Source organism: Ceratotherium simum, chromosome 21, assembly GCF_057802395.1.
Source record: "Ceratotherium simum simum isolate JZ-2026a chromosome 21, ASM5780239v1, whole genome shotgun sequence".
Taxonomy (NCBI): domain Eukaryota; kingdom Metazoa; phylum Chordata; class Mammalia; order Perissodactyla; family Rhinocerotidae; genus Ceratotherium; species Ceratotherium simum.
Window position 1 is genome coordinate 12,507,364 of NC_141920.1, and position 24,630 is coordinate 12,531,993.

Consider the following 24,630-nt stretch of genomic DNA (forward strand, 5'->3'; position numbering starts at 1 on the left):
GGGCGGCTGAGTCGGGCCTGGGCCGCGGGAGCCCCGGGTGGGGCCTCCTGGGCCCCCGGGGAGCCTCTTGGGGGCTCTCTCCCCGCCCCAAAGGGCGGCCCCTCCCTCCAGCCATGGGGTGGGGCGGACTTCAGCACCTGCGGGAGGGACAGCACCCGGCCATTCTGCCCCCTGAGCCGCTTAAGCGCTGGGAAGGTCAAGGCCGGCGGGGGCCCCGGCGGAGAGGTGGGGAGGGGCCGCGCCCAACCCCCTGTTTGCTGACCCGCTTCCGCTTTCTGCCTCGCAGCCGTCGGGATGGAGGTGAGAAGACGGCCGTGACGCGCGCCGCGCGGCCCCTGCACCCCCAGCAGCCCACAGCGCTCCCTGCCCCCCTCCCCCGCGGCGGCCGGCCTTGCCGTCCAGTGACAGCGGCCTAGGGGGGCGGGGGGGCGGGGGCGGCCGGACCAGCGATGCCGGCGGGCATGACGAAGCATGGCTCCCGCTCCACCAGCTCGCTGCCGCCAGAGCCCATGGAGATCGTGCGCAGCAAGGCGTGCTCGCGGCGCGTCCGCCTCAACGTCGGGGGCCTGGCGCACGAGGTGCTCTGGCGCACCCTGGACCGCCTGCCCCGCACGCGGCTGGGCAAGCTCCGCGACTGCAACACGCACGACTCGCTGCTCGAGGTGTGCGACGACTACAGCCTCGACGACAACGAGTACTTCTTCGACCGCCATCCGGGCGCCTTCACCTCCATCCTCAACTTCTACCGCACCGGGCGGCTGCACATGATGGAGGAGATGTGCGCGCTCAGCTTCAGCCAGGAGCTGGACTACTGGGGCATCGACGAGATCTACCTGGAGTCCTGCTGCCAGGCCCGCTACCACCAAAAGAAGGAGCAGATGAACGAGGAGCTGAAGCGGGAGGCTGAGACCCTGCGGGAGCGGGAGGGCGAGGAGTTCGATAACACGTGCTGCGCGGAGAAGAGGAAAAAACTCTGGGACCTACTGGAGAAGCCCAATTCCTCGGTGGCTGCTAAGGTGAGGCTGGGGGCTGGGGGCTGCTGGGCTGGGGGGCTCTGCCTCTGTCTCCCGGTTGAGGACCACGGCTGGGGGACTCTGGCTTAGTTCCCAAATATGGAGACCGGAAAGGGAGAGGGGCTATGGCCGAGACCTCAGAGGTGAGGACCAACCCCTTCAGACTGTTCCTAAGCGGCATTGGTCACACCATCCTTTTATTATGCAATACTCTATACCCCAACTTTGTTGGAGAAAAGGATTTGCAGAGACATAAGAACCCACAGCAAGAGGAGGCACACTGCAATTAAGAAAGAGAGCAGAGAGGGACAATAAAGCCTTGCTGGGGTGGGGCAAAGTTGAGTTTGGTCTGTTCTACGTCATGCTCCTTTGTGAAGTCCCAGACCCAGGCTGGAGGGGTCGCCCTGCGATTTTGTTACTTATCCCTATATCTATAACCCCACTTTGCCCCAAGAAGGGAGTGAAAGCAGCTTACAGACATGCTTGGAGGACATTGAGATACAGGCAGTTTTAACACATACGTAAGAAAACTGAGGCGGAGGGGCTCTGAGGGGTGGGTGTGTGTGCATGATGCCTGCAGCTGGCCATGGGTGCTTGCGAGCGAACAGTCACCCTGGTTTGTTCTTTCTTTATTTATTTGGTGAGCTTATTCCAGGAAGGGTTGATGCAGCCTGTAAAGATGCTTTGGCTGTCAGAAGAGGATATAAATTTCAAAAGAGGAGAGAAAAAATGAGACAATGTGAAAACTAAGGCAGCATAAGGAGGCAGGAATGAGGTTGATCCCATGGGGGAGCCAGGAGCCTCGTGTGCTGCTGGGGAAAGACAGAGGCTGTCAGGGGCTGAGAAAGACTTGGGTGGGGGCCGGGCCAGGACGGGAGGTCGTTGGTTGATGAGCAACTTCTCTGTGTTGGGCTGGGGTTCAGGGATGCCTCAGAGCGATGGGGGCCTGTCTTCACGTGGCCGACGTGCTGGGCGGCAGGAGTAACTGACAACACAATGTGTTCATCACTATAAAAGAGGCCATGCGGGGCCCCGGGGAGCCCAGAAAAGAGAGGTGTTGATGTCGAAATCCAGGAAGACCGAGTTGGGAAAGACACGTTCTCTCTCTGAGATGGGGGCCAAAAATGGAGAGGGGCAGGTAAATGTGTCCGTGGCGGAAGAAAAGGGGACGAGGGAGTCTACGCACCCGCCATGGTGTGTTAGCTAGGGCTGCCTCCTGTCCAGCCTGGCCTCTCATTGAAGGATCCCCCCGGCCCCTCACTGGAGGCCCACCTGCAGGGCCGGGTCTGAAGGGTCCTTTCCCCAGATCTGGCCGCCCAAGGAGAGGCCTCTGAGAGTGGATGGGGGGGTGGAGGGGCTGGAGGGAGGGTGGAGGGAGACCCCCAGGTTTTCTTTCTTCCCTGTGGACCCTGAAGAGGACATAGAGATTCCTAGGCCTGGTTTCCTCTTCTGAGGCTGTGGGCTGCCTCTGGCCGTAATCCTGCCCCGGGTTCGTGTCTAGAAAACCTCCCTCTTACGACAGAGTCACTCGCCCTTAACCGGCTTAGGATCAACAGACTTATTTTGCTATTTCCAGGCCTGACACGGGTTCCTCACCTCCACATCCCATTTGGGCCGAGACATGACTCTCCATCCTTCCTGCCTGTGCCTAAAACATGACAGTGAGGGGGAGGGGAGGGTCACCCTTCCGAAGAAGCAGGTCCAGGGCTGTGTTTGGGTTGGCGCTGGCAGCAAGGCCGGGGAGCACAGGCTTGCAAAAGGTGCTGTTTGGAAATAAACAGCCTCATTTCTCCCTCGGGTTAATCCGCTTGCAGGGACAAGCTTCGTGACCTCTCCGTGATCCCAGGCTCAGGCTGCCAGCTCACATTCCCGGCAGATGGATGGTCTAGGATATTCTGCAGCCAGAGCTGAAATGGGGAGACAGGCAGGCAGGCTCGTTGGCCCTCGGTATAGAAATCCTGACTGCCGTTGATGAAATATCTACTGTGTATGAAGTATAACAACACAATTAGTCCTTATATCAATCAATGCTCTATTATTAACCCATCTTTCACAAATAGGGAAGCTCAGAGAGGTTAAGTAATTTGCATAACGTAACACAGCAGGCAAACAGAAGTAGCCAGAAATTCAAACCTAAGTATAATTTTGAAGACCCTATTCTTTCCATCATGATTAAGTGCCACGGTCTTCCTGCTTCTGCTTTTGCCCCCTGCCATCCATTCCCCGCACAGCAGCCAGAGTGAGCTTTTCAAAACGTAAATTGGATCACATTATTCATCTGCTTAAAATCCTCCAGACGTTTCCCATCATGCTCAGAATAAAATCCAAACCCTTCACCATGGCATACCAGACCCTACTGAATCCGGCCCCCATGACCTCTCTGGGCTCATCTCTTCTACTCTCCTCTGGTTCACCCAGCTTCAGCCCCCCGGCCTCCTTGCTGTTCCCGCAACAGGTCAGGTTCTATGCCACCACAGGACCTTTGCACTTGCTATTCCTGCTGCCTGGAATGCTCTTCCTCAGCTTGTCCCATGGCCGGCTGCTTCTCCTCATTCCTCATTTGAGCAGGTCCCTCTCCTCGGAGAGACCTTCCCCGAGCCTGTCTAAAACAGTCTCCCGCCCCTTCCTCTCCGTCGCATTGTGCAGTCTTTCCCGCATAAGCTTTAAGCGCCATCTGAAATTATATTTGCTTCCTCGTGTGTCTCTGTTTCTCTCCCACAAGAATGTGAGCATCATGAGTGGTGTTCACTGCTCTGTTCCCAGCACCCCTTTTGGTGCCTGGCGCAGAGGAGCTGCGGATAACTCCATGCAGAATGAATGAATGGGCCAAGCCATCAGTCAGCCACTGTGTCTCAGGTCTGGGGATCTGTGTCTCCTGCCTCACTGCCCACCTGCAACCCAGCTGCCTGTGCCCCTGGCCTCCTTGAGCCACGTGCACTTTGCCCACCCCACCCCCCAGCCCCCCAGCTTGGACGCTTTGCTTGTCCGAGCAGCGAGGCCTGCGGAAATCTCTCAGAGGCCACAGAATGAGAGGGTCAAATGGAGGACCACTTCTGGGTGGTTGTGAGACACAGAAATGGCCACGGCTCACACGTGTAAGAGCCAGGCAGACCCGGTTCCAGGCCCAGCTCTGCCACTTCCCCAGTTTCCGGCCTGAGGCACATTCTTCACCTCCCCAGGCCCCAGCCTCCGACCTGGGCAATGTAGATAAGAAACTACAGGGCCATCATGAAATCATGGTCGTCACACTTTAGCGGAGTGCCCAGCACATGGCATTACTGTTATGAATAATAAGGAGCAGAGGCCTGTCCCTGTGGCTGGGGGGCTGAGTGGCGGCAAACCCTTTCCTTCTGATGGCAGACCTGGGAGGCTGAGCTGACACTGTTAATAATTGATGGGATGTTCTGGCAACGCAGAGACAAGCCAAAGCACAGGCCCCAGCCTTCGCCATCAGGGGAGTTAAAATCAAAATCCATTAGGCAATGGCAGTGGGGTGGACTCTTGTTTGGAAGCTGGAGTCAGGCGCATCGGAGGGACAGGGCTGCGGTGCTGGGCCACCACTGGGTTTCCACGTCCTCGGAAAACTCTACAGGCTTGTCTCCAGAGGAGAGGGAGAACTCATTTGCCAGGCCAGGAGAGTCTGCACTCCCTGGGACAGTCTCAGGGTTAAAGACTGGAGATAATTTCCTCATTTCCAGAGTAGCTGCTGTTTGTTGTGCCCGGCACTGATTAGTGATGCTTTATATGCACAATCTCACTGAAATCCCTTCAAGAATCCCATCAGCTAGTCTGCCCATTTGGCTGCAAGTAATAGAGTAGAAAACTCAAAGGGGCTTCTATAAGGAGGAAGATGCATCATTTCACGTAACAGGAAGTTCCAAGGTAGCTGGTTTTGTGTTAATGGCCCCATGATGCCATCAGGATTCTAGACCATAGATTCTTTCTGGAGGAGTCTTTCTGCTCCTCCAACTCCTGCGGGTGACCTGGTCCTCAGGCTTGATGCCTCACATCACAAGATGGCTACCCAGTTCCAGCCTTCAAATGTAGACACATGAGGTCCAACCAATGAGGAGAGGCATTTCCTCCTATGTGCCACTTTTTTCCCAGAGAGACAAACCTTTCCCAGGAGCCCCCTAGCAGACTTCTTTTTAAATCCCATTGGCCAGGATCAGGTCACATGCTTATGCTCTAGCTGCAGGGAAGCGTGGGAAAGCAAGTGTCTGGCATTTTCAGATGAGGGAAGGAATGGGGTTGAGGAGTGGTGTTAATATTCTTTTACCAAGAGGAAACGGGGACTCAGAGGTGAAGTCACGTGCCAGAGCTCACACAGCTCAGTGCTCAGTAGATGTTTGTGGAAGGAATGAAAACGGCGGAGCCAGGGTTTGAACCCAGGTTGGTCTGCTTCCCAGGCCTGTATTTCCTAATCCTAGGACCTTGGGCAGATCATTCGCTCTCCTTGAGCTTCAGTGAGCTCATCTGCCGGTGGTGATAACATCAGTGTCCACCTCCCGTCGCTGTTTGATAATTCAATGAGATTTCAGATGTGACTGTAATTTGCATAGAAAGTACTTTATAAATGTGAATTATTATTATTATTACTATTATTATTGTTGTTATATGCAAGAGTGGGAGTATTCTTTATTTAGGGATATTGGTCAGTAGTTTAGCCACCACAGATTTGATTAAGAATCAGCTCCAGAGCCCAAAAGATGTGGTTCATTTCTTAGCTGCATCGCTCACCAGGAATACGGCCTTGGGCAAGTTCCTCCCCTTCTCAGGGTCTCAGTTTCTCCAACTAGGAAATAAGAGCTATAATGGAGACCCCCTTGCAGGGCCATCAGGAGATAATCTGCATAAAGAGCCTAACCCAGTGCCTGGTACCCGGTACCTGGTAAGCATCAGTAAGTGACAACGGTGAGTATTAGTGACATCACTGAATTCCTCTATTCTAGCTACGCGCCTGCTTGGCAACGTCTCCTGTTATGGGGGTGTTGACTGTAGGATCGCTGCCTGCCCTCTTGGCATTTCGTGCCTCCAGTGTGGTGATGCCTCTGCTTCCTTGACCGGAGCTGGGGGATTCGTGTATTATTGTCAAGAAAAATGAGGGAAACCAACTCAGAGTCCGTGGGGCCCCTTCAGCACTATGAGTCATCTGGCTGAGGCCCTTGCTGGCCCCAGGTCAGTCATCCAGGCTGCTTGTATTTATTCCTGGGAGGCACTATGCCAGAGATTCAGAATCTTGGCTGTGGGGTCACACAGACCTGGAATTGAGTCTCAGCCCTGACACTCCCTAGCTCTGGACTTTGGGCAAATCACTTTACCTTCCATTGCTTCCGTTTCCTAACCTGTAAACGAGGATGACAATAAAAGCCACCTCCCAGGGTTGCCCGGAGGATTACACGTGATAGCGCCTGTAAGGTGTTGAAGCCACGCTTCATAAATCCAGCATCCCCATTTGATATAGGGACACAGGGAGGATGCTTCAATGACTTGCCTGGGTCACACAACCATTTCCACGCCTTTCTGACAGCACTGTTACCCTCCTGGAGGCTCAGGGGTCTTTCCATTCCTCCAGCATGCATGACCAAGAGCATCCCTTGGCAGCTGGTCTGTCAGGAGACTGAAAGTCTGTGCTAGGCTAGAGAATGTGAAAATGCTTAGCAAGGAAACATGCTCGCCAAATGAGCAGTTTGGCGAAAGCTTAATTAACTGAAAGGGGACATGCATGCATTAAGCACCAACTCTATACCCAGTGTTCTGTGTACTTCCTCTCCTTGATAGCGCCATGGATGGCAGCCCTGATTTTAGAGCTGGATCGCCCAAGTTCAAAGTTTGGCTCCTCTACTCACTAACCATGTGATTTGGGGCGAACTACTGCACCTCCCTGTGCCCCAGTTCCTTCAGTCATAAACTGGGGGCACAGCAGTGCCTGCCCCTTTGAACTGCCACCAGAATTAGATGAGTCGATGCAGGCAAAGCACTTCGCATAGGGTTTGGCATGTAGAAAGCCCTCCATAACTGTTAGGGTTTTTTCGTTCTTCATTGTCATTGTCTCATTTAATCCTCCTGACAATCCTGCCAGATAAATAGCTCCTTTTCAAAAAATTGTCATTCTTATAAAATGATACCTGCGCGTTGTAAGGTGAGGCTGCGTAACTTCCTCAACGTCACACGAGCAGGTGGGGCAGAGCAGGGCCCCGACCCTGATAGAGGAGAGGCGGCGGTGTCCCACCGCACCCTCTCGGCTCTCACGCTGTCAAGGCGGCTAACCCAACTCCCAGCAGCCGGCACCTGCAGTGCTTTGCCTGGAAGCTTCCTCTGGCCGGCGGAGCCCAGCAAAGACAGAGAGCTGATGGCCCACCCAAAGCAGCTCACACTGCTGACTGATGGGAGAAGGTGCGTCAACACCGCACCCCTCGCCCCTGGGTGGGGATGTAGCTCGGAGGTTCATGGTCTACACCGGCCCCCAGAGTTCCTCAGCAGGACTAAGCCCCAGGTGCCCACAGTGGTTCCTGGCTTGATAATGCACCCTGCTTGGCCTCTTCCCCCTCCCTTTCTCACGGCCCCTCTCCTCCACTCGTGTTTTCTGGGATCACTTCCCACATGAGCCTCTTGTACTCAGGTCTTTGCCATAGGGTCTGATTCCGGGGGAACCAGCCAAAGACCTCAGAAACCTTAATCGTAGTGTCCTGGTGTTGTGTTATGCGCTAAGAAAGCATCTTACAAGCAAACCCCTGTCGGGGATCGTATTAAAAGAAGAAATTCCAGAGCTGGCTGGGCTCGGTCAGCCTCATCTCCATCTCCTGGAGAAAATAAAGACAAAAGGTGCGGCAGCACACACTTTCGGAGTGCTTACGGTGTGCCTGGCGCGCGACAAGGGGCATCAAATGCACCGCCGTACCTGATCCCCACAGTCACCCTGGGGGGGAGGGGTAATTATCGTCATCTCACAGCCGTGGAAACTGAAGCTGAGAGAGGTGAAGCGGCTGGCCCAGGGTCACACAGCGAACGGGAGGACTCCCTGCCTGCGAGCCCATGGGTTGGCCGCGGTGCTGTGAGAATGACCTTCAGGAAGTGAACGACCTTCAGGAGGTGAGAAGCGAGCTCCAGGCTGCCATCCGCAGCTTTCCCTTGTCACATTGGGGGACCTGAGGCGCTGTGAGGTGAGAGATGTGTTCAGCGTCCCCCACCTGACTTGGGAGTGCTCCTGGCTCCTGGTCCATAATGACCTGGCCCCCAAAGGCTGCTGGATGGGACTAGTGGAGACACAGGGCTAGCAGCGAGCATTATGTTAACATAATTGAATAGATAAGGCCCTGCCTTCTCCCTGAGGTGGGGAGTCTCGATTTGGGCGCCTCCGGTAGAGGTGGGCACAACCAGGGGAGACCAGGGACCGGAGGAACACTCCAGCCCCCAAACTGGAGGCGGGTGGAGTGGGAGCCAGGATTCACGTGTTAATATAGAGGGCACCAATTCTCCTTAAAATGTTTCCCTGGTGACGTAACTAACAAGACGTAATGGTACCCGCTGGAACATCTTCTTACAGGCCCACAGGGGCCTGGGTTCAAACCCCCCTCCACCACTTCCTGGCTGCCTGAGCTCCTGAGGCACCTCACCTCTGTGAGACCGGGAAGTGGGCGTAATAAACAGGGCATACCTCCCAGAGCCGCCGTGCCCAGCCCTGAGCTTTGAACAACACCCATGCCCAGGCCCCGCAACTGAAACACAACCCCTGGGTGATTTTTTAAAATTTGTGGTAAAAAACGCATAACATAAAATTTACCAACCTAACCATTTTTATGTGTATTGTTTAGTAGTGTTAGTATATTCATATCGTTGTGCAACCAATCTCCCGAACTTTTTCATCTTGCAAACCTGAAACTCTATGCCTATTACACACTAACTCTCCATTCCCCGCCCCCAAGACCCTGGCAACCACCCTTCTACTTTCTGTTTCTATGAATCTGGCTACTGTAGGTACAGGATTTGTCTTTCTGTGACTGACGTGTTTCACTTAGCATAATCTCATCAAGGTTCCTCCATGTTGTAGCATGTGTCAGAATTTCCTTCCTTCTTAACGCTAAATAATATTGCATTGTATGGATACACTACATTTTGTTTATCCATTCATCTGTCGAGGGACACTGGAGTTGCTTCCACCTTTTGGCTATTGTGAATAATACTGCTATGAACATGGGTGTATAGGTATCTGAGACCCTGCTTTCAATTCTTTTGGGTATATATCCAGAAGTGGAATTGCTGGCACGTGGTAATTCATTTTTTAATTTTTTGAGGAACTGCCATACTGTTTTCCATAGTGGCTGCACCATTTTACTTTCCCACTGACAGTGCACAAGGGTTCCAATTTGTCCACATCCTCACCAGCACTGTTATTTTCTGATTTGTTTTTTGGGTGTGTATGTGAGGGAGATCAGCCCTGAGGTAATGTCCGATGCCAATCCTCCTCTTTTTGCTGAGGAAGACTGGCCCTGGGCTAACATCCGTGCCCATCTTCCTCCACTTTATATGGGACGCCACCACAGCATGGCCTGACAAGCACTGCGTCAGTGCGCGCGTGGGATCCGAACCTCCGAACCTCGGGCCGCTGTAGAGGAGCGCGTGAACTTAACGGCTACACCACCGGGCCGGCCCCTGGTTTGCTTTTTTTTGATAGCAGTCATCCAAATGGGTGTGAAGTGGTATCTCCTTGTGGTTTTGATTTTCATTTCCCTAATGATTGGTGATGTTAAGCATCTTTTCATGTACTTGTTGACCATCTGTATATTTTTTTTGGAGCAACGTCAAGTCAAGCAATAGGCCCATTTTCTAATTGCATTGTTTGGTTTTTATTATTGAGTTTTGAGTTCGTTATATATTCTGGATATCAGAATATATGAAGATATATGATTATATATCAGATATGTGATTTCAAATATTTTCCCCCATTCCATTGGTTGTCTTTTCACTCTATTGTGTCCTTTGATGCACAGAAGTTTTTAATTTGGATGAAGTCCAATTAGCCTATTTTTTCTTTTTTTGCCTATGCTTTTGGTGTCATATGCAAGAAATGGTTGGCAAATCCAATGTCACGAAGCTTTCCCCCATGTTTTCTTCTAAGGGTTTTATACTTTTAGTTCTTACATTTAGGTCTTTGCTCCATTTTGAGCTAATTTTTGTACGTGGTGTGAGGTAAGGGACCAACTTCATTCTGCACGTGGACATCCAGTTTTGCAGCACCGTTTGCTGCCCTGGGTGACACTGACTCGCAGGGAGGGCCGGGAATCCCAGTCACTGAGGAGGGCCCTGGGGTGGGGGGCAGGGGCCCTAACACGCACAGAGCCCTGTGCACAGGGCTGGGCACTCGGGTCAGCTGCTATTACGATCGTTGGCTGGGATAATGGACAGTCCCGACACACCCGCGTGGCTCCACCATTCCCCTTCCACTCAGGGGAGCTCCGTGGGATGCAAGTGAGAAAGAGTGAAACACAGGTGTGAGGGACACGTGTCCAGAATGTGACCACTGCTCACCACCCCACTGCTGCCTCCCTGACCTAGGCCCCCATCCCCTCCAGCCGGGACCATTGCAGGAGCCCCCTTCCGTCTGCTGCTGCCACCCTCTGCCCCCACGGTCTGTCCTCCGAGTGCAGCCAGAGGGAGCCTCTGTAAGTCAGACCACCTCGCTCCTCTGCTCAAAATCCTCCCCTGGCTCCCACCTCACTCAGAGAAAAAGCCGAAGTCCTCACCACCCCCTACAGGGCCTAGGATCTGGCATCTTTCCCCTCTACCCCCAACACCCTTCCAACCTCATCCCTACCACTCTCCCCCTCCATCACTCTGATCCACCCACAGTGGCCTCTTTGCTGTTCGTCAGACACACCAGGCACTCTCCCACCTCAGGGCCTTTGCACATGCTGTTCTTCCACCTGGCACAGTCATCCTGCAGACATCCCCAAGACCACTGCCCACATTGTTCAGGTCTCAGCTCAAACGTCATCTTCTCAGCGAGGCAGTCCCCTCCACCCTGTATAAAATAGCACCCCCAGCACTCTCCATTCCCCTCTCCTGCTTTATTTTCCTTCACCTGATGTAACATATAATTACTTCATCATGCGATTACTTTTTCTCTCCCCCACTTGGATACAAGCTTCAAAGGGCAAGGTGTTTTTCTCTTTTGTTCACTATTGTATCCCCAGTGCCTAGAACAGCACCTGCCATAGAATAGGCACTCAATAAATGTTTGTCAAATGAATGAATGATGTTATCCTAGAGATAACTGAGAATACGTACTAAATGATGAGAAAAGGAATTTGTTTACAAACCTTGGGACTTTCGTTATTATTACTAACACATTTCTAAAAGTCTGACTCTCATCTGCTTCTGCCACACTCGGGATACAGAGCGCCTCTGGTTTCTCAGCCAGAGCCCGGTTTCTCAACCTCAGCACTATTCACAGTGAGGAAGGATAAGTCCTGTTGTGGGCCGTCCTGTGCACTGTAGGATGTTTAGCAGCCTCCCTGGCCTCCACCCACTAGATGCTACCTGGAGAGTGGGCATTGGAGAAACGGAGGACAAGCAGCCGCCAGGAGGATGTTGCAATATTCTAGGCAAGAGAAGATGGCGGCTTGGAAGGTGGTGGCAGGGGAGTCAGTGAGAAGTGGCTGGATTTGGGATATATATGGGATGTGGGGCCAGTTCCTGGGCAGCCACAAACCCTCAGCCCCCACCAGATGCCCAGTCAGTGTGATGGGTCTTGGGCCCTGGCCATTTTCTAGCTGTGGCTCAGTTTCCCCATCTGTAAAATGGGCCCTCCCTCGTAAAGAAGTGATGAGGATTAGATGAGGTGATGTGGTAAATAACAACAAGCACAGAACGCCCACAAGATCAGTAGCAGCTGTTACTATTTTGAGGGGTTGTGTTCATTCATTCAGTGAGATGTATTGAGTACCTACTGTATGCTGAGCACCGGGCTGGGTGCTGGGGACACAGCAGAGACAGAACAAAGATCCCAGCCCTGGTGGCACTGATATTCCAGCAGGGGAGAGAGTGAGACCACTCACACAACAAACAATACAGACACTGCTTGGAGCACGGCCACTGTGACAAAGAGATCACGCGACGGGCAGGGAAGCATGAACGCTAGCTGGATATTTGATGGCATTGAGGAATTGATGCTATTTTTTAGGTGTGATAATGCTATTGTGATTATGTTTAAAAATCTTTATCTTTTAGATATGCATACTGAAATATTTATGGATGAAATGACAAGATCAAATACATATGTAATGTTTTGGTTGGTGAGAGGTGCCATGAAGAAAGGTCGGCAGGGAAGGGGGAGGGAGTGCTCAGGTGGGGGGTTAACCAGGGTGGTCAGGAAAGGCCTCACCCAGAAGGTGCCCATTAAGTGGAGACCTGCAGGAAGGGAGAGAGGGAGCCATGTGGACTGTTAGGGGAGAGTGTTCCTAGTGGAGAAAACAGCATGTGCTAAGGCCCTGGGGCAGGAGCGTGTCTGGGGCAGTCAAGGAACAGCTAGGAGGCCAGTAGGGCTGGAGCAGAGTGAGCCAGCAGAGGAGTTAGGGAGATAAGATCAGAGAGGTGACTTTGTCTGTCACCGTTGGACTTGGGCCTTTCCTCTGAGCCCCTGAGCCTCCATGCTGGCCTCCCTGCCTCCAGCCTTTCCCCTCCAGTCCATCCTCTGCAGGGAACCAGAGCCGTCTTTCTCAAGTGTAATCTGTTCATGTTAATCGTCCCTTTCCAAAACCCCTTCCCTGGTGCCCGCTGCCCCCAGAATAAAGTCCACACTCCTCAGCTGGACCTTCAAGACCCTAGCCAACCTCTCCACCCTCCTCTCCTCCCATCTACTCTCCGTGGTGCCCTCTGCTCCCACCACACCCACCTTTCTGCGTTTCCCCGAATGCTCCGTCCTTCCTAGTCCTGCTCCACACCTTTGCCCAAGCTGATTCCTCTGCCCGGCAGCCCCTTCTTCCTCTTGTTTGCCTACGGCCTCTCTCCCCCGCCTCCAAGGCCCAGCCTCTCCCTCCCTGCACCACCCACAGCCCTTCAGGCAGCACTGACTGCTCCTTCCTCTACGCTCCGGAAGCCTGATGTTCACACCTTCCTCGCACGCAACACTGTGAAAACTAGCTTATGCGTTGTTCTGTGGATGCCAGGCCTGGCCCACAGAGAGACAGGGAGGCTTAAGAGAGGAGGCTCTGCAGCCCAACTGCCTGGGTTCAAATCCCAGCTCAGTCAATTTTGAGCTGTGTGCCCTTAAGTGAATGACCTAACTTCTCTGGTCAGTTTCCTGATCCATAATTTGGTGACTCTCACAACACCCAAGGTTGTCGTGATAATTCTACAGGAAGCACTCAGAGCAGTGCCCGGCGCTCAGCAAGTGTCCTGTACAAGTTAACTATTATTGTTATTATTGCAGTTAAATGTTAGTAAACGTTTGTTGAATGAATGAATAATCAAACTTTCATGATCTTGTGATGACTGATTGGAGGGTCTCCCTTACAAGGCAAGGGTTTCCCCGGTATATCCCCATCTCCTCCCACCTTCCCTGTCTCTAGCTGCCCACTACCACCCCCACACTTCCTCGGCGAGGAGGAAGTGACCTCTTGCCTTCCATTCACAGCGCGGAGACACGATGAAATTAGACCCTTGAGGTTCCCTCTGCACCCTGGCTGCTCCCTTTTTGCTCTGCGGCAAGGCTGGCCTCCACCATAACTGCCCACCGTGGCCTGGCAGGCAGACACCGTCTTTGAGAGAATAATGTTACGTCTGCCAAACCCACACCATCACTTACATCCGCCAGGTAATGGACCTGGAACCAAACAGCTGCTAAAAATAGACCATCGTATTTCACTATTTGCCACCGAGGGCGCATCCCTGAGTCTTTGCAAGGCCCGTGCGATCCTTGGAGCGGTTCACCTTGGCCAGCTCTGCCTCTTAGAGTCCTTGTGGCCCCAACTGTACCAGAGAGGCAGCCCAGGATTGCCCTGCCAGCGGCCGGTGAGAAGCAAAAGGAAAGGGGGGTATGAACCAACCTTCCAACTGCCTGTCATGTCTGGAATTCCCACTGTCTCTGAATGGATCAATTTTCTTTTATCTTCTATGCCGTGGAGATGTCGACACATATTTTATTGTTCCTTGAAATACGGACCGCAGTTTGATTCAGTCATTCCTCCCTATTCCCAAGACAATCCTTTTGGTTTCAAAGTTAGCCTCCTTTCTAGGTTTCTCTGGTCCTTGTAACTTTATGTGGGTGTATGTGCATGTTTTGAGGTCCTGCTTCAATGCCACCTGTTGTGCATGTGACAAAAATTTATTGCATCTTACTATACACCAGGTACCATGCTGGGTGCTTGAGAAGCCCTTGTGTATCTGTTAGGATTCTTTTGGTTGCAGGTGAAAAAAAGGAGCTCAAGTGGAATTAAGCAAAAAATGTCATTGAAAAGTCCTGGGTTAGGTAGGGCTTCAGGCAGGGCTGGATCCAGGGGCTTAACTATGACATCAAGACATGGTTTCCAGTCTCTCTAAGCTCTCTTCTTCTCTGTGTGGGCTTCTCAGCAGGCTGTACCAACATGGCTGGAAAGATAGCCTGCAGCAACTCCAGGTTTCCATCCTGGGGAAAAAGCAAGTCTCTTTCCCAATAGTTCCAGCGAAATCCTGGGGCTGATTTTCATTGGCCCATCCCTGAGCCAATCACTTAGCTGGATCTGGGTCAACAGCTAGAGCTGGGATGAGACTGAGAATGGGCAAGAGATGGTTCCCCAAAGAAAAACTGAAGTAGTGTTACCAAGAAAGGGGAGCATAAATGTAAGCTGGCAAAATAATCCACAGCCATCACGGAGCTTATAGCCTACTGGAGGGAGATAGGCGTTAAACAAAAAATTAAATGAAAGAATAATCGCACAGCGTAATATGTATGCTGTGAAGGAGAGACACCAAGGGTTTCAACAGAGGATAACAGGGCAGGGTCAAAGAGCCTCTCAGCGTAGGCAGCTGTTTCTGAGAACTTGAACTTGATTTGTCTCCTTCCTGAGCTGCAGAAGTGATCTTTCTTCTACAGGTTCTCTCTTCCTACCTCCCCTGCACCACGTAGCATGCTCTCTCTTGTATTCTATTTTCTTCTGAAGTTGTTTTTCTCCCCCACTAAAGCAGGATGTGCTCAAAGATCGGGACTGTCTCGTATTCATTGCTGTGTTCCAGGGCAGGGTGGGCTGCCTGTTGTGTAAATAAAGTTTTATTGGAACACCTGCCGCATTCATTTGCCTATTATCTAAGGCTGCTTTTGGTAGCAACAGCATTTACAGGAAAAGTTTGCCCACGTGTGTTCTAAAGTGGCCTCAGGGCCTGATGCAGAGGAGGGGCTCTGTCAGAGGGGGTGTGTTGGGGGGTGGGAGGGAGGGATGGCACAAGCTAGCTGTGGGACCTGGAGCAAATCGCTTAACCTCTCTGGGCCTCTGACGCCATATCTCGCAAAGCCAGCTGCCGCTTCTCATCCTTCAGGTATCGGCTCATGTGTCAGCTCTTCAGAAAGGCCCTCCTTGACCTTGAACGACCAGTTTGGACCTGGTGGCATTTACGCTTTTTCCGTGATACAATGTCTCTCTGATTTATTTTGAGATTCAGCCCACTGGAGCGGGCGTCCCTCCCTCCTCTTCCCCAGTGTTCTCCCTCCTCTCATATGCCATCACCCCGAAAGAACTCTGGTTTGGAACTCTGGAGGCCTGGGTTCATAACCCAACACCGCCACATCTGAGCTATGAGATCCTGGGCAGACCCTTCATCTCCCTGGGCCTCAGTTTCCGAAGCTGGAAAATGGGTGTGCTGACTTTGCCAAGCAGGAAAGACAGGTGCGCTCACCTGTGCCAGAGGGGCCAGCTGTGCGGGCCAAGCACAGAGGCTGCGTTCATGCTGTTGGTTTTCCTTCTCCCTTCCTTTTCTTAAGAGGGAGAGAGGAAAGCGAGTCTACCCCAAACTTCTCTAGTCCGGCCTCTGATGACACCTTGCCTGCTGGAACTCTTTGTGCAGTGACCGTGCCGAGGAGTGGCTGGAGGGGAGGGGGCCTAGACACTCCCCCAACCCTTTCCCGGGGCTCCTTCACACCCCCATCCTTTGATATGGGGGCATGGAGCTTCCTCCATCTTACAGGAAGCTCTATGCAAATGTAGCCCAAGGCAAGTCCCCTAGTCCCCCTCTCCTCCCTCCAGGTTGCTGCTCCCAAACTCCCCACCCCTGTATAAAAATTTTAGACCCTTGCTGGCCTCATGACTGGGAGAATAGGCCAATCCAAAGAGGTGGTTTTCCAGACAGATTAGGAGAAGCCCGGTGTGTCGGGGGTGGGGGGGGTGGGGGGGGGCTGGATGCCCCTAATTACTGAGTGATCCACTGGAGGGCCAGCTACAGAATCTGTGGGGATGCAGTGCAAAATGAAAATGCAGCCCCCTTGTTCAAAAATTCACGAGAATTTCAAGATGGTGACAGCGGAGCATTAAACCAAGCGTGGAGTCCTTCTAATCACAGAGCTGTGCACAACTGCGTGCGTTGCAGCCCCACGAAGCCGGCCCTGCCCACTGGGGAGAATGACTTAGAAGTCCTTATGGATGGGGAGTAAAAGGCCCCTCAGTCCCGGAGAGTCTGTCAAGGAAAAAGTGCCTCCTGGAGCTCCCTGCCAGGGACACGGAAGCCAGAGCGGGGACCTCAATCAAACTCAGGTGCCTGCGGGGCCAGGGAGGTCGTGTTAACAAGTGGAGCAGTCGGCTGGAGAACTGCAGTGGGGCAAGTCCAATCAGGAAGCCAGGTAACACTCAGCCTGGTGTCAAGGAGGCAGCAGGGAGTGGTGGGGACTGTGGTGACCTGGAGCCGACAATCCTGTATAAGGAGGCAGCTGCTATTCAGCTCCAGGCTGGGTTCTGGGCCCAGCCAGAAATGTTAATTTTCATGTGAGATATCCCAATTTTTCAATGTTGGCAAATAATTTTTAAAAATTAAAAACAGTTGAATAGGCCAAACACAGTACGTCTGGGGACCACACGCAGCCTCTGGGGTTCCACTTTTTGACCCTTGCAGCGTAGAGCCTTCAGATGGCTAGAAATGGGAGGGGGGATCATTTCTAGCCTCTGAGGCCCCCCACCTGGAAGGGGGGAGAAGGAAGTGGGTAAAGCTTGGGTGACAGATGCAACAGGTCCCCCCTCCCCTCTCCTACTCCTGGCATCAAGCACAGCAAGGGGTGGCAAGTGTTTGTTGAATAAATGACTGTCCCACCCAGCTGGGACTTGGCTCCAAAACCCTAGGCAGCTCGTCCCTGGTGGATGCCAACACAAGTCAGAGAAATTCAGGGGTGAATCCTAAACTTCTTAGCCAATAGGACCCAATGTCCCCATACCCAACCTCCAATGAGAACGGGAAGAAAAAGCTGCTGTGGTGGTTAGAAAAAGCACTGGATATTGAGTCAGCAACGGGACTGGCTCTGAGCCTCAGGTTCCTCATCTGTAAAATGGGGATAATAAACCCCCAGGGTGGTCCAGGGGACTGACTGAGGTAAAGCAGGTAAAGTGCTCAGCAGAGTGCCTGACGTGCAACCAACATAAGCTGGTAAATTCGTATTGTCGTTTTCATCCTCCTCCTCCTCCTCCGGGCATTTGGCTTATCTCCAGGGGCTGGCGGCCTGGGGAAGAGTTTTCTGTGTAGAATTAAACTGTATCCTGTGGCGTAATGTCAGCTCTACGCATTCAGGCTGGAAAGCTTGGGCCTTCGGGAGTTTTCGGTCGAGACTGGGGTGCCGGGGACTGGAATGCTGGCGTTCAGGGTTGGAACTCTGCTGCTCAGCGTGGCCGCTGTGGAGCACCGCCGCTCAAGGTCGTGGCCCCGGAGGTCCAGGTCGGGAGGCTGCGATCCGCAGTCAGATCCTCGGATCCCTCACCGGACGCCCAGAGCGCAGGGCCAGAGCGTCTGGACTCGCGATGGAGACTCCAGCGGGCAGGGTAGGAGCGCCGGTGTCCGGGCTGGAACTCGTGTGCAGAGGCGGAATTCTGAGCTTCAGGGTGGGGACACGGCGCTGGGTCACGATCGCAATCCCGGCGGGCGCGGCCAGGGCGCCGGTGTTTGGGGCTGGAACTCTTGTTCCCGGCTTGTTGTTTTGTGGGTCTCGTCCCCTACATGTGTCATTAACCCACCCTCCTGGCAGCAGTTCCTGAAGGAATGCAAAGCACGGAAGGTCCCCAAACCTCCATTTAGCCAGCGGGGTGCCCCTTTCTCGTGCTGTTCTCACGCCGTCTGCTCAGGCCGTGCCGGTAGAAGTGACATGATGCTCAGGGAGGCCAAAGACCCTTGAGGCCGTAGTCAGCCCTGCCTACATCCACTTCTTGCTGGCTGAGCCCCAGCGGGCCGGGGAAGCAGCCCTGCCGCCCCCAGGGGCGCCTGGGTGACCTCACGGCCCGTTCTCCAGAGAAAGGCAAACGCTCAGTGGAGGGTGGGAACAGAGCGCCAGGGGCCTGTGGCCCCGCAGCCCGGGAGGTGTGGCCGGCAGCGACAGGCGAGGAAGTGCAACAGTGTGCCGGTCACTGCAGTCACCGCAGATGCACTGCTGGTGCCAGCTGGACGGGAGCGTCACTGATCGCGGGGTGGAGAGGGGCTAAGAAGTCGTCTTTAAACTCTACTTTCAATGGTGAATATAACGGGTGGGACTCAGCGGAGGGGGTTGGCGGGGACAATTGCTGGGTCACAGCCCCTAGTGAATGGTTGTAGCACACCCTCCCCGCGACCTCCATGCTCCACTCCTGTACCTCCCTTTATTTTTTCTTAGCCCTTTTCACCACCTCATATGTTATATGTGCATCTGGCTATTGTCCATCTCGTCTCACTATGTTATAGGCTCCATCAGAGAGGGACGTGGTCAGGTTTTCCGTCTATCTTCCCGGTGCTAACACTGTGCCCAGCATATAGTAGTTACTAAGTAAATACTTGTTGAATGAATGAATGAATGAATGAATGAACAAATGACTGTTGCCCCTTCAGATATAGTCTTAGAGGGTTTTCCAAGCTCTCAAGTCATCCCATGCAGAGCCCACTTTCCATCTCATCCCCTCTTATCTGTACAGTTTTGGGTGGGGGTCAGGTGACACGGCAGTAGGGAGGGGCATTAGCCCCGCCATGGCATCTCATTGCCCTCAGGATAACTTCCCAGATCCTCATCCGGCCACTAAGGGCCTGTAGGAACCACCACCTGCTTTCACATTGCACACACATCATATGGTTCCTATCTCCTTTCTCAGATCCTCAGGACACTATTCTGGGTCTCATCTCAGGGCCTTTGCACCTGCTGTGCTGACAACAACAACCTTGTAGCCCCTACCGTGGCCCCTTTGGCCTCCTTAACTCACCCTTTATGACTGCTTAAACACCCTTCCTTTGACTTCTTAAACTTGATGTCATTCTAGGCTCCATGATGGGCCTTGGTATTTCTTCCAAGAATGTGTCATTAGGCCGCCTTGGTCACTGCTTTTGGATTCCAAAGTTCATCACTGTGGGGATGATCTTCCCTGAACTGGAGGTTCCCTATGAGGGAGGTGGCAGGAGCCCCTTCCCTTTCACTCGGAAAAGTGCAGAGCCTGTCCCTCCTCCCAGATATGAGACATTCTTGCTCAAGGGAGGAGGCGGTTGGTCTCCCAGGGAGATTCCCTAGCTTCCCCCAAAGCCCGAATCATATGGGCCCATCTCTGTGGGCCCTCTGTCCCCCAGTTACTTCCCACCCTCCAGCTGTCCGGGCTGAGCCCGGGGCCTCCCCGCAGACTCTGAGGAGTTCAGCCTGTTTCTCTGACAACACCCACGTAGCCAACACTCATACCGGTCTCTACGGATGGTAACCCATTTGGCCCTCACAATGCCCTGTGAGGAAGGTGCTATTATTAACCCCATTTTACAGATGAGGAAACCGAGCCCCAGAGAGGCTAACACATGGGAGGATGCAGCTAAAAGGCGGCAGGGTGGCGTGTGAACCCCCGGAGCCCAGTGCCGAGCCGCACTGCGCTCTTCTCCCCTCTCCGTGCTCCCTCACTCGCTTCTTCCTTTTATTCCTAGTCTTCTCGTCTGTCTCTTTTAGCTCTTCTCCTTTTTCTCCTCAAGTAACTCAAACTCCCCGAGTTATGAAACAATCCCAATTGTGTGGATGTTTTGTTGCCTTTTTCAAATTCCAGAAATCAGAAGGGCAGTGGGTTTTTTTCTCATCTTTATGATGTCAGGGAGGGAGGAGAGGAAAGTTGGGCGTTTTCCATCTGATTTGCTGGAGAATGGGATCGGGGGAGGGGTAAATCTCCTCCCAGTGGCCTGCAAGGCCCCATGCGGCGCCCCCACTTCTCTGGCTCATCTCCCACCACAATCTCCTGGCTTCCTGTGCCCAGCACACTGATCTTGTATTTACTAAATTCCTTCCTGCCTCAGGCCTTTGCACATGCTGTTCCCTCTGCCTGGAACGCTTTTCTTCTCTTCTTCATCCAGTTATTGCCTGCTCACTGAAGCTCCCAGATCAAATGTCACCTCCTCTGGGAAGCCTTCCCTGATCTCTGAATAGGGCAAATCCCCTAGTTATGGTTTTCAAAGTTCTGTATGTGTCTCTCGGAAGGTCCTGGTTCCCATTGTAATTTCACATCCATTTAAGTGATTATCTGATTACTGCTTGCTTTCTCAAACCCCATGTGGCCTGGGAGCTCCCTCATGGCAGGACTCGTCTGCTGTGTTCATCTGTGTTTCCTGCACCCGGCACTATGCCTGTCTCCACATAAGCACTCCGTAAAACTGTGTTGCATGAGTGGATGCATGGATGATGCCAGAGGTAGCTCACAGTTGGCAGAAAGCAAACATCACACTCCTTTGAGTGGGGAGGGGGTGAGACAATCTGAAATGTCCAGCTGAAACTCTAACCAAAACGTTCTTATCACCCCAAACTGAGAGGAACGAGGGCACCAAATTCTTCGCAATCAGCTGAATCTCTTCTCTGGTGCTCAGAACTCGGCGAATGATAATTACAGTGTCTTCTCTCAGCTTGTCAAAGGTACCCACTTAGGCTATATTTTATAGGGTGCTATTGAATTTTCCTTAAGCAAACGCCACATAGGAAGACTCTAACCCCAGGAAACAGAAGTTCTGAGGGAGGTTTCAAAATGAAGGATCCCAAAGAGTTCACCAGAAATGTGATTTACTTGGAAGGTGCACTACCCCTTGGGGGCAGGTGGGCATGGTTCAAATCCCAGTGTCACCTCTAGTGCCTGTGGCCTCGGACAGGTCACTTCCTCTCTGAGCTGAAAGCTTCTCCAAACTCCGTCCTCCAAGCACCGAGGCCGGCAGAAAGCGAGGCCCTCTTTTCTGGCTGTTCCAGCAAAAGTCCCAGGACTGGCTCTTTTGGCCACACTTGGGTCACGTGCTCCTCTCTGAACCGATGCCTGTGGCCAGAGGAGGACATAAGAGAGGGGTCATAGACCACCACCGGGTCCAGGGGAAATGCCTGAAATAGTATTTGCTTAATGTTCTTCTTTAAATTAATTCATTTATTTTACTTAAATCAAGTTGTTTTAGGAGGAAATGTGGTATCGTGAAGAATTGGTACCATTTGCCATAAATCATGTTATGAAATTCTAGCCCGATGCTGGAGCCTGACACCTGCTCTCTTTGGGTTAAAAGGGGAGATATGTGTGACAGAAGTTGTTAAAGTCCCATTAGCTTCAAACTGGGACCTTCCCCCTAAGGGAGTCTGGAGGTTTGAGAGAGAACGGGAAAGGCTAGTGCCTTGTCCCTCAGAATCAGTGTGCTTCGATATCTTGCACCTGCACAGCTAAGCCAGTCCTGGCTGCACATGAGAACCATCTGAGGATCTTTGAAAAATCCCAACACCAGGCCACCTCCCAGAGCAATTAAATCAGAATCTCTGGGGGTGGCCCCAGGGATTGGTATTTTCAAAGCCCCCAAGGTGGTTCCACTGTGCAACGAGGTTGGGAAATCCAGATTTTGGTGCATCTAGTACTGGGGTGTGTGTCCCACACTGGCACGCACAGGGGTTCGGCAAGTCCACTGGGCCGCAGGAAGGGGCTCACTGGGACGCTGGGGTCCCCTGGGCTGGTGAGTGTGTCAGAGAGCAGGTTCCGGTTTCTCGAAGGAATTAACTGAGCAGTAGCCCGAGGAGAGTCATCTAACACTCTCGAAAGGGAAGGAAACGCTCATCCATCTCCCAGTCCAGAAGGATTAGATTCCCGGGATGAAATTCAACTCTCACCCTGATCCTGCTGCCACTATCTGGGGACTGAGAGCTTGTCACCTGAACTGGCTGTTACCTCTCCATCCATCTGTCAACCATCCTAGACCCAGCTCTGCTGCTTGCCAGCTGTGTGGCCTCCAGCAAGTCACTTAGCCTCTCTGGTCTTCAGGTTCCTCGTCTGCATGATGAATGGTAGCACATTGCTGAGCTGTGTGATCTTTAAGGCATTTCCCCTCCGGGGACCTGTGAGTCTTCAGGCCCTAGGTAAGGGGTTCTCAAACCCCAGCAGAATTCAAATTCCCAGGTCTGTCCCCCGGACCACTGTCAAGGTCTCTAGAGGCGGCCCAGGATCTGCATTCTAACGAGGATCGCAGATGCTTCTGATGCAAGTGGTCCTCGAAGTATACTTTATAAGCATGCTCCCTATGCCTTAGGGTTCAGCGTCAAAGCCCCTTATCCAGAGATCCAGCCTATGAGCCACACCCTCCTCACAGCAGCCTCCTTTTTACAGGTGAGGAAACTGAGGCTCAGAGGGGCTGAGTCCTTTCCCAAGGCTGTGCCCTGAGTACCTGGCAGCGCTGGGATTCGGACGCTGAGCCTGCCTAACTCCAAAGCAGGCGTTCTTCTCCTGCCTCTCGCCGTCCATTTTCAAATGGCAGCTTCCACCCCTGCGCTCCTTTTCTCTGCTCTAGTATTTTTTCCACAGCAGTTATTACCTTCTTCCCACCCCTCCTGGCCCCCTTGAGTATACGCTCCATGTGAGCAGGGGTTGCTGTCTTGTTTACTAAAGTATCCCCAGCACTGAATTAGTGCCTGGCACACAGTAGGTGCTTAATCAATGCTTGTTAATGAATGAAGTCGCTGCACCTCTCTAAGCCTCAGTTTCCCCATGTGTGGACTTTAGCCCTTGACTCGCCCCCTCAAAATGCTGAGCTGATAGGTGTTTTGCTCACTGTAGAGTGCTGTGCCAAGGTGAGGGGGGTTTAGCTTGGCATGGGTGAAGGAGAGCTGTGGCCCTGCCCCTGGCCCTGCTCGGGTTGAAGGGCCTGGTGCCTTTCACAGCTGGGGTAGGCACTGCAAGCCAGACCCTCACCTCCCCGAGGACCCCCCGCGCTATATCTTCTGTTCCGTCACGCCACCTTCTCACGAGATCAGATCTCGCCATCCTCCCGTGCCCATGCCCGGGCCTCTGCTGAGGCCTGGCCAGGCCGCTTTGTCTTTCTTCCCCTGGTAACTCATCTCCTCGGCCTGGTCCTCGAGCTGGGCCCCATCCTGTCTTCCCTGGGTGAGGCCTCCCCAGCGGGAAGATCAGCTGAGAGAGCCTGAAGGCTGCCCGCAGTGCCTCGCAGACGCTCGAGCCTCACACGTGGAACAGGTCTCACTTGCATCTGGTGGCCCAGACATGCGACAGCGCTTGTTTTATTTTTCAAATGCTGGCTTCAATGGCCTGCGATGGAGGGTGCTGGAAACTTAACCTCAGTTCAGTTCAGTCTCCTCTTCATCTTTCCTCTGAGGGTGGTCCTAAGAAGGGGAGGTTTAGGTAGTGATGAATTAATGCCATAAGGGGGCAGTCAGCGTGGTGGATGCTATAGGTGCCTCACCCACACCCCCTTTCCGGGCTGGCGAGCCCACCTGACTGCTGTGAGCGCCAGCTGCTAACAGCTTACAGCTGCCCCCTCTCACAGCTGCCCCCCTCTCACAGCTGCCCCCATTCTCACAGCTGCCCCCCTCTCACAGCTGCGCCCCTCACAGCTGCCCCCTCTCACAGCAGCCCCCCTCTCACAGCTGCCCCCTCACAGCTGCCCCCTCTCACAGCAGCCCCCCTCTCACAGCTGCCCCCTCACAGCTGCCCCCTCTCACAGCAGCCCCCCTCTCACAGCTGCCCCCCTCTCACAGCTGCCCCCCTCACAGCTGCCCCCCTCTCACAGCTGCCCCCTCACAGCTGCCCCCTTTCACAGCTGCCCCCTCACAGCTGCCCCCTTCTCACAGCTGCCCCCTCACAGCTGCCCCCTCTCACAGCTGCCCCCTCACAGCTGCCCCCTCACAGCTTCCCCTCACAGCTGCCCCCTCTCACAGCTGCCCTCCTCTCACAGCTGCGCCCCTCACAGCTGCCCCTTCACAGCTGCCCCCTCTCACAGCTGCCCCTCACAGCTGCCCCCTTTCACAGCTTCCCCTCACAGCTGCCCCTTCTCACAGCTGCCCCCTCACAGCTGCCCCCTCACAGCTGCCCCCTCACAGCTGCCCCCTCACAGCTGCCCCCACAGCTGCCCCCTCACAGCTGCCCCCTCTCACAGCTGCCCCCTCACAGCTGCCCCCTTTCACAGCTGCCCCCTCACAGCTGCCCCCTCTCACAGCTGCCCCCTCACA

At 53.5% G+C, this 24,630-nt stretch overlaps 1 protein-coding gene across 1 annotated transcript in view; it reads left to right on the top strand.

The window, feature by feature from the left end:
* Positions 1-316: 316 nt before the first annotated feature.
* KCNB1 (potassium voltage-gated channel subfamily B member 1) overlaps positions 317-24,630 on the top strand; it is a 98,387-nt gene continuing 74,073 nt past the window's right edge. The window contains exon 1 of the mRNA XM_004430288.3: positions 317-1,016. Coding sequence (XP_004430345.1) covers positions 450-1,016 — 567 coding nt within the window. The 5' untranslated portion in view covers positions 317-449. The remainder of the gene's footprint in view (positions 1,017-24,630) is intronic.